The sequence below is a fragment of the Blennius ocellaris genome, assembly GCF_963422515.1.
Source record: "Blennius ocellaris genome assembly, chromosome: 17".
Lineage (NCBI taxonomy): Eukaryota > Metazoa > Chordata > Actinopteri > Blenniiformes > Blenniidae > Blennius > Blennius ocellaris.
In genome coordinates, this window is record NC_137666.1 from 12958090 (window position 1) to 12968607 (window position 10518).

The 10518-nt window shown below is 45.3% G+C and overlaps 1 protein-coding gene across 1 annotated transcript; it reads left to right on the top strand.

Annotated features, from left to right (window-relative positions):
* The first annotated feature begins 200 nt into the window (after positions 1–200).
* On the top strand, positions 201–9491 carry bmp4 (bone morphogenetic protein 4). The gene is made up of 4 exons (XM_080512258.1): positions 201–462; positions 4215–4337; positions 4954–5318; positions 7557–9491. The coding sequence occupies exons 3-4, from the start codon at positions 4961–4963 to the stop codon at positions 8408–8410; spliced, it is 1212 nt and encodes a 403-aa protein (XP_080368384.1). The 5' UTR covers positions 201–462; positions 4215–4337; positions 4954–4960; the 3' UTR covers positions 8411–9491.
* The last annotated feature ends 1027 nt before the right edge of the window (positions 9492–10518 follow it).

Consider the following 10518-nt stretch of genomic DNA (forward strand, 5'->3'; position numbering starts at 1 on the left):
TGGAAGAGCAGGAGAGGGGGGGGGGGGGGGGGGGGGGTTATCCAAGGTGTTTGAGACGGATGAGGTAGGTGGGGGTCAGGGAGGGCGGAGGAGAAGGAGGAGGAGGAGGAGGAGGAGGAGGAGGCAGGGAGGGTAAATTGGGCGGACACATAAAAACTGCAAGGGGCCATAGATGCTGGATCATTCGGAAAACCTGACCGTCTTCTGCGCAGCGCCCGCTCCTGCGATCTGTTGTGGAGACGGATAGGAAGGAAACCCCCGCTGCAGAGCCCGAGCGGCCGGCCTTCTCCTCCACACAGTCCGCCGAGAGGTGTCGCGGAAGGATTAATGAGTCTAAAAGGCATCCAGCTTCTCCTTTAAGGCTCATTTCGGCGTTTTTTTGTTTTTTTTCGGCGTTACGCCTGGAGTCAGTTACACCTTAGTAATTCACTTCATTCGAGGATACCTGTACCTCCACTGATGGTAAGCGCACTGACACTTCACACACTTTATCTGCGCTGGACCTTTTACAAACTTTAATATGTTACACACCACAGAAACAGCAATTTGTTTTGTTTTGGTTGTTGTTGTTTTGTTTTTTTTAACCTTTTGTGTGACTTTATATGCGAGTTTTGCCGACGCAACCGAGATTCTGGGCAGCGTTACCGGTGAAAATGCAGAGTTTACGCGTAACGAAGTGACGCAGAAACAACACCAAGTGCGCTTTGAGATGAATCTTGATCTCGGTCAAGCATGTAAAAGGGTTAAAGCGTTTTGAGCCCGAGACTTGAGCAATGACAAACCAAGATAGTGAGGTCATTTCTAAACAGAGGGTCCGATTTCAATGCGCTGTCCTTTTTTTTCTTCTGTATACTTTAAATATTCACACGATAAATATTTGCAATTTTTCCCAATACGTGGAAAAAAACACCTGTATTATGTGCCATCCCAATATGATGGGGGGGGGGGGGGGGGGGGGGGGGGGGGGGGGGGGGGGGGGGGGGGGGGGGGGGGGGGGGGGGGGGGGGGGGGGGGGGGGGGGGGGGGGGGGGGATGACAGAGCTTCGAGAAAAAGAAATGAAAGATCGGTTTCTTAATGTGAAATCCACACACTGTAAATTTCAGTTATTTCATATTATTCCGTGCGTAATTATTGCCAATTTAATGTGACTACATTTCTCACCCGTCATGACAAGTGCCAAACCATTACATGACGGTTGTCATGAATTACAGATGTTAGTCCGGTTTGTAATAAGACGAGTTACATGCTACGCGTGTTTTCACCTGCTCGTAACAAGTGATTACAAAGTGAAATTGTGTCATTTAATCTCCGTGAAACTGCAGCAGAGAAAACATTTCGCGTCCTGCTGGCGCATGGCGTCTTTGGCACAAAATCTACTTTGCAACTCACATTGCTCCGCTGTCTCTCACCGGGTGAACACGCTCCAAACTTTGACGCAACAAAACGCATTTTATTCCCATGTAATTATATAGCAATTATGTTTCAAAGACAGGTTTAGAATTTTGGCAAGTTTCGGGAAAATGTTGGCTCAGGTGTTGACGTGTTTGATGTCAATTTGTGTAATTTTTTCTTCTTTTTTTTGGTGAGATGATACTTTTACATAAAACTCATGGGAACTAGAAGCCACTTGACATCACCAATAACGTTTTGTGTGTGGTTTTATTGAAACTAAATAGTACAAATAGGTGCGTATGTTCTCAGGAAAGGCAGATCTTAATGAATTTCTTGATTTTCAAGTTTGGCCTGCCACAGCTCACAAAATCTTTTCCATTTGAATGGCTTGTTGTGTTTTCCCACTGGAGCACAATACAAAACCAAATCAGCAGGTCAGTGTTTGACTCCAGTGAAATTGTAAAGTCACAACTTCAGTTTCCTCCAGCATAAGTTAAATCCTAATTTTCTCCATTACAGAAAAAAACGTTTAATGCGTACAGCTAAATTTACACAGGGAATTTTAATTAATCAATAGAATATATAGAAAGAAAAAATGTCCCATCAACACTACACACACTCACAACATTAAATGTAGGCTATTGGCAAACTAATGACAGGCATCTGGAATGATAAAATCAGGCCATAGATCTGTTCCTGTGGTAACCTGTTGCACTCACTCCCTCCCTCATTTTCGTCTTCCCTCCCACCATCACTGTCAAATTCCTCAGAAAACACATCTGAAGAGCCATGTGCAGAGTCTGATCACATTATCTCTGGTCAAAAAGAGACAGAGGGGAGAAAGAGGCCAAGGGGGATCGAGCGAAGCCAGGGGCAAATGACTACATGCGGCCTAATTGCACCCCGGTCTGCATTTGCTCCCTGGTCTGCATTTGCTCCTGCAACAAAAAAGCTTTTTTGGGTGTCTTTTTCCGCTCGGTTCCGATGTTTGAGTGTTTGATACTTTCACACACATTTTCCAATATGGAAGTGGAGATTACAGCTCACCAATTCAAAAGAGTTTTGAATCCAACACATATATTTTCACCCCGAGTTGAAAGTTAGTTCCTGCCTGCCCACCTTACATTTTCTTTCACCATCATCACGCCACTTTGAGCGCCTGTCTGATTTAGCCTGCAGCTTTGTCAGTGGCTGGTTACAGTTACAAGATGTTCTGTATGGTCAGTGTTTTTGAGTGCTATGAATCCCTGTAATCATGGGAGAGGCCCTCTCTGTACAATGAACGTTTGTTGTCAGGGATGCGCGCGTGCACACACACACACACACACACACACACACACACACACACACACACACACACACACACACACACACACACACACACACACACACACACATTTTACCCCCCCCCCTCCCCATGAGTAATAGAGCTGATCATGTTCTGAACTCTCCTCTCTTTGCCACAGTTCTCACGAACATGCGAGTGGTGGCACACGCTCGTGCACGCCTATGGGCGCGCACACTGGCGCAAGCATGCCATTCATCTCATGCACGTTGCACATCGCCCTTTTCACACAAACGCACACACGCACATGCACGCACACACACACACACACACACACACACACACACACACACACACACACACACACACACACACTGGATCCAGTGTCATGACCGAGAAAGGAGGGTCAATTGGAGGTCAAAGCCTAATGCTGTTAGGAAAGAGATCCTTGATTGCACGTACAGTGAGCCATGCAGGGGCAGATATAATCGCACAGATAAAAAGACATGCAGCCTCACACACTGAAACACACACAAGCTGTATATTACAGAGACATGCATGTACTCACACACTAAAATCAATATGGTGCAGCTCTCCAGTGACACCAGTTCTAAAAAGATGTCTCTCTGGAGCTGAACAATCTGCCATGGTGCCGTTGTTGTTTTGACTCAGGAATTCAGTCACATTTAGTAGTGCAATCCAGCGGCATTTAACACTTCAAATGGGGGGTGAAATCGGAATCATTAGAGCCATATTGCTGTGCTTGTTCAGCTGAGGACAAGATGACTGTAAAAGCTGGACTCATCGCTCTTGTTTTTCAAGAGCGAGTTTGTCTGGAGAAACTGCTCTTAAAACATCAATATGTTAGTTAAAATGATCATCTGGAGCACCTATGAATAAAATATTCTTTGTACTGAGGATTCATTGCAATCACATTACACTGCGTCAGAGAAGAAGGTATGTCTTATCCCATGATGGCAGTCAAATGCAAAAGTTCGATCATCAGCATGAGTTCTTCCACAAAGAAGCTGCTATAAGGGACGTATGCCGAATAAAATCATCTATTTTCTTTTTAGGTAAAGAACATTTCATGAACAGAATCACTGTATCTGTCTTTGTGTATTTCATGCATTATTTTCTTTTAAAAGTAGCAGTTTCCTTTACTTTTGGTAAAATATTTGTGTTCCTGGTAATTAAAAAAACAATAATAAATGAGGTGTGTTTTTTTTTTTTTTTGTCTGAGCCGAGTGTGAAGCATTTGGGATCTGCTGTCTGTGTTGTGGCACATACCTCCTTACATTCCAGTTACAGCAAATAGCTAGCTTACCCACGAGCCAAAATGATAAGCCTTAAAGAGACACTTGGTCTCTCTCCGTCTCTGTCTCTGTCTCCATCTCCGTCTCTGTCTCTGTCTCTCTCCCTCGCTCATGCACACTCAAGCTGACAAGCATACGTGCATTCTGGTGTGCTGCTGTTCGAGAAAATAACACCTAACAACCTCTTTAATTCCCCTCTCATTTTTGCCTTATCTTCCAGGAACAGGGTCACTCCAACGTTTACCTGCAGCCGCCCAACACCACCTAAAATTTTCTGGAAGAACGTGTCCATTGCCCGCTCCCAACAAACATGGACTGTTTTCCCATGCTTTATTTTCTGTCGGTAAGTAAGTGGACCATACCGCTTCAATTTTGTGGCATGTGACACTTTGCATTTGCCACTAAGTCACTCATTCATGGTGCTTTTATTCAAATTTGAACGGAAAGTACCTGTGGGGTTGTTGCGAAAGGCAACGTGTGACGTTAAGTCCAGGGCTTGTTTGCCCCACGGCTCGTTGGAGCAGACTGTGAGGGACCGAGGCTCCTTATCGAGTTAAGAATTTGCTCCGACCCCAGGGCTGCCTCTTTTATTTGTTTAATCATAGTGGAGGACACAAGGGGGAATAGGAGGGAGCGAGGAGGAATGGTCCTCAGATTCCATTAAAAAAATGTGAGGTTCTTGAACCAGCTGTTTACCTTTGGCGGATGTCACCAAAGATAAACTGCCAGCGGCCTATCTGATTGAGGACCACTTTACTGTAAACAAGGCAGACTGGATTGTAGAAGCTAATTAGTCCGCCTTCAGAGGGAACATTTAGATCGAAGAATGAAGCTGATAAAATACTAGAAATGTTACAATAACTCCTTTTCTTTCCAATCTTTTTTCTTTCCTTTTTTTTTTCTCTGCTCTGTCCTTTTCTAATCTCGTATCTCTCTGTTCCATCCGCTGCGCCCAACAGAGACATCATGATTCCTGGTAATCGAATGCTGATGGTCATTTTAATATGCCAAGTCCTGCTGGGAGAGAGCAACCATGCTAGTCTGATACCTGAAGAAGGGAAGAAGAAAGTACCTGGCCTGCAGGGTCGTTCGGCCGCTCAGAGCCATGAACTGTTGCGGGACTTTGAGGCCACGCTGCTGCACATGTTTGGCCTCAAAAGGCGGCCCCGGCCCAGCCGCTCTGCCGCCGTCCCCCGCTACCTGCTGGACCTCTATCGGCTGCAGTCTGGGGAGGCCGAGGAGGTCGGAGCGCACGACATTGCTTTCGAGTACCCAGAGAGGTCGGCGAGCCGAGCCAACACTGTGAGGGGCTTCCACCATGAAGGTAAGAGAGACCGTTTGAATGACGTGAAGTAGGGGGAAGAAAAACAAAAGGCATATGTTGTCATCAGTGGGATTAGAGATGATAAATGCAAATGTCAGCACCAAACATTACACCATACTTCGAGTCACTGTTGCCAGGCATTCCAATAATTTTGGTAGTAGTGTAATGCATTAGCATGGGCGAGGGAGAAAAGAGCATTTCCTACATCCCTTGAAACATGATTGTAAGAGTGCTCCACCCATCTCACCATAACCAAAGAATCCGAGGATGTGGTCACAAGACAGTTTCTACAGAGGGACAAAAAAAAATTCTGCTAGACAAGCTCTCAAGAGCCTAATTTGACAAAGCTCTGCGTGTTTGGTTAGCAGCTGAAGGAAAAGCATACCTTCATATTACGGACTTACACTTCTCACCCCACCCAGCACAACGGGGCTTAAAAAAGCCTGTTCTTGGCCTGGACTTTGAGTGTGCTCGTCTCTCATGTCTCCAGTTTATAAGGAGCGCTCTTCTCGCAGAACGTCCTCAACGTGCAATTATCTTTAATGCTACTCTGCAGCCTTCTAAATAAAGCCCCTTCTGCCAACAATGTGGGTGCTGAGAGCAGCTCTCCGGCAAGATGGAAAAACAGTCTCAGAAGTCGGCGTGATAGAAAGACTGGAACGCGAGAAGGCTTTCTGTTTATTGTGACTTGCTTGGTTTTAGCAGCAAATGCAGAGGTTTCAATTAGACTTGGAGAGAGCCCAGGTTGACCGATCTGCTGAATGTAAGTTGAGTTCGGAAACATGGCGTTAAGCATTAAACGTTTGAAACAATATTTTACGTTGGCAGTGAGACGCGGAGATAATGCGCAGGAGTCTGCGAGTGACGGATTGATTGTGTGCGCGGAGGACTGGGAAAACTTTTAGGGCTACAGAACATGTCCGCCCTTAGGGGGAGGAGTGAGGAGGGAGGGATGAGTCAGCCGTAATGGGGCTTGTCAAAAACACTGCTAGTGGTAGCACACCCCGACATACACCAACACGGCAGTCCACCAAGGCTGGCGGGGAAGAAACACCGCTGGAGGAGTCACTTCTCCCCGTGATGCAATGTGTGTGTGTGCGCATGTGTGCGCGTGTGTGTGTGTGTGTGTGTGTGTGTGTGTGTGTGTGTGTGTGTGTGTGTGTGTGTGTGTGTGTGTGTTTGTACTCCTTTCTACATGCATTTTACCCTCCTTCTCCTCTGCTAAACTATGTTAATAACATGCTTTGAAGCCTTTTGGGTGGGAGTGCGCGCTTTCATGGAAGCACCATTGTGCAATAGTGTGACTCAGTTGACTGATCCGTCCAAAACACGGGGAGGTATAAGGCCGCGGCAGATGGTCAGTTAGGTGAGGAGACATGCTTACGGGCAAAGTGAACCACAAGACCGTTCATCTTGTGTGAAAGACGGCTGTGGTTTTCATTGACTGGATGCAACAGGTGGCAACCTCTTTAGTTTGTCATAAATTTCAGGTGTCAAACTACGGAGACAGATTAAATATAGTCAATAAAAAAAAAAAAATTGGAATAAACTTCGGTTGAGGTTTCAATGCACTGCGTTTCCTCAAAATACCTTTGTTCCCGTGGGCTTCGGATAAATGAGATTCTACTGTATTGTCTGACTGCTTAATGATTATTCATGATGAAAATGATAAATGTCTTAAGTGAACAAACTGCAGAGCTAATCAAAAACACAGCAGGTTTTAATAATGAGAACCACCTGGGCAAGATTAGGGCCTGGGTGTGAAATAACAGGGATGGATTGAGCAGGAAAATAGTAGACACAACATTCCTTTCCCCAACAATGGTGATCTTGCCAGAAATCTGCAGACTATGCGTGGAACAGGGAGCCTCCACTGTGTTTATACTGTAGCTGTGGTACGTTAATCACCACCCTCCTTGTAATGCATGTTTCAGCAAAGTGCCCAGAGAAAGGCATTGAGAGACGGGAAGGGTAATCCTTAAAGATAGATAAGGAAGCATGGACGATATATATTTATATTCCTAAATACCCAAGAGGCCTCAAAAAGTGTGCATGCACATTCCTTCATGTCAATTGAAGTGCGAGGTTAGGAAGGATCGAACTCAAGATATCGCCACGGAAACTTCATATCTGGTCATTTTGTTTACTTTGTACACATTGCATTAGTTGACTTTACGCATTCTGAGCTTGATTGAATGGTTGACTTCAACAAAGATTGTTCCTCTCGTTTGTTTTCAGAGCATATGGAGAGGGTGCATGAGCTGGACGATGGAGAACCGGCGCCCCTTCGCTTCCTGTTCAACCTGAGCAGCATCCCCGAAGACGAGCTGCTGTCGTCTGCGGAGCTAAGGCTCTACCGGCACCAGATCGATGAGGCCATCGCCGACACCTTCTCAGACGACCAGAGGCTTCACCGGATAAACGTGTACGAGGTGTTGAAACCGCCGCGGCCGGGGCACCTCATCACACAGCTTCTGGACACGCGGCTGGTGCAGCACAACACGTCGCGCTGGGAGAGCTTCGACGTCAGCCCGGCCGTGCTGCGCTGGACTCGTGAGCGCCTCCCTAATTATGGACTGGCCGTGGAGGTTCTGCACCTCAACCAGACTCCGCGCCACCAGGGCCGACACGTGCGCATCAGCCGCTCGCTGCATCAGACGTCGGCCGAGGACTGGGAACAGCTACGCCCTCTCCTGGTCACCTTCGGTCACGACGGGAAGGGTCACCCGCTGACCCGCCGGACCAAGCGCAGCCCCAAGCAGCGTGGGCGCAAACGCAACCGCAATTGTCGGCGCCACGCGCTGTACGTGGACTTCAGCGACGTGGGCTGGAACGACTGGATAGTGGCGCCCCCTGGTTACCAGGCCTATTACTGCCACGGGGAATGCCCGTTTCCTCTGGCAGATCATCTGAACTCAACCAACCACGCCATTGTTCAGACACTGGTCAATTCTGTGAACAACAACATTCCCAAGGCCTGCTGCGTGCCAACAGAGCTCAGCGCCATCTCCATGCTCTACCTGGACGAACATGACAAGGTGGTCCTGAAAAACTACCAGGAGATGGTAGTTGAAGGCTGCGGCTGCCGCTAGCACGCGAGAAAGATGGACTTGGACTGGCAACTTGAAAAGAAAAAGAAAAAAAAAAAACATGAACGCTATAACGAAGCAGAAGGTCTTTACTTCCAAAAAATGTTCACATGGACCCTTATTTATAACTTTTATGAGGTGTATGTTTGTCTCACTTTTATTGTTTCTTTGACAGTATGATCATTTATTTTGACAAATATATATATTTATATCTACATATTAAAAATAAATTGAGTCCTTATTTTAAACATGAAAAAGCTGTACAACTTTTCATAATGTACATTAGATTGTATAAGGTTTTTTTTTATTGAGAAAATAGTAAGAAAAAAAAAACACTAAAAAAGTAAAGTTTATTTACTGGTAATATTTATTGCTTTCATTTTATATACGGAAAAAAATAAAACATTAATTGCTTCTAATAACACATACAATCACATCACAAAATGCACCCTTTCTTTATTTGAGGTTTTCAAGTGAAAACGGAAAGCTTTAGTGTTTTGGGGGTTCTTGTACATGACAGCGGTGCTTGGAGCCACTGAAAACACATTTTTGAAAACGGCTCCCAAGGTGGGAATTGTTTCAAAAATGCTCCATTCGATTGTTTTTCAAAATGCTGCCATGTCATTGGCAAATTTTTCTGAAATGAAAACAAAAAAATAACTACTTTTAACTTGAAACGAAGCCTTTGAGTTTTGTCGCAACAAAAGAATCTGGTGAACGACAATAGCTGAAATTCAGTAGTTTACTGTGATCATTTAAATACTAAAGTCCCTTAGAATGAGAGATATCTCATAAATACAATCAGGAACGTAAAAGGTGACAAATCTTTATTAAATTTAAAGCATGAATTTGAATTCAAAGATAAAGATGAAACACAGATTGCTGGCATTTTTATTGTTTTCAAATCAATTCCTACTTGAGGAAAGAGACAAGCAGAGAAATCCGTTGTTTCTGTCTTTCCCAAATAAACAAATCTTTGGTCTTCATATCCAACAGCTTCGAATGGATCACATTTCATCAAAGGAAATGAGAGAGCAGTGGTCATGCTCTCACTCTTTTTCAATAGTATAATATAATTTTTAATGAAAGAAGCTCCCACAGAAGCGGTATGCAATTTCAAAGCAAGCCGGCCTTTGGGTTCGGGCCTTATTGTTCTCAAATTTCACTTTTACGTCAATTAGGCTAACATGTGGTGGTCGGATACTCACTAATCCAATTGCAGTCGGGGTGGGTTGTTCTGCCAGCCTGTGTGAGAGTGATTCTATTGTTCCTGACGTCCCCACATCGGGGGCATGATTGTGGCTGATGCGTCCTGCCTTCATACGAGGCGGCTGAGTCTTCTGAAGAATCAAAGGTTAGACGCTCTGTCTCCTGCCTTTGTCTTCGGCGGCTCATGCCGGCAGAGCAAAGACGCCTGTCTCCAACCTGTGCCCCATCACACAATAGGCTTCTACATCACTTATTTACAAGCCGACGGCTGGCCCAAATTATATGATAATGTTTAGAGAGAGCGACTCCTTTGAACTGTCGGGGGACGTTGGCTGTGCATTGTCTCGCGGTGAGCGCCACGTACATGAGTATGTCTCACGATCCAGTGGACATCCACTGGACACCAGTTTAAAATCCAGCATAGAAAAAACAAATTGGAGCCACGTTATAGCCGATTTAGTTTTTTTCTATACACAAAACTAAATTAGATGTACCGTGAAGAAATTTTTTTTTAAAAACGTCATATTATACATATATAAAACTAAAGCACAATCAAAAGTATTCCTTCGGACGTTAATTTCATTAATTTACAAACAACTAAAAAACAAGCTTTTCCTTGTGGAGCCTGCACAGGCCCTCGGGCCCTCTCGTTGCCGCTGGTCTTCCCTTTGATGCCTGCATATCAGCATCAAAAAGGGGTGACTCCTAAAGGAGGGGAAGCTGGAGAAGAATTTCATTTTGAAGTGGCTGAAGGCGGAGAAGAAGGGGCTGCGGGAGGCTGGAAGGCACATATATACACACAGGCGCGCGCGTGTGTGTGTGTGTGTGTGTGTGTGTGTGTGTGTGTGTGTGTGTGTGTGTGTGTGTGTGTGTGTGTGTGTGTGTGTGTGTGTGTGTGTGTG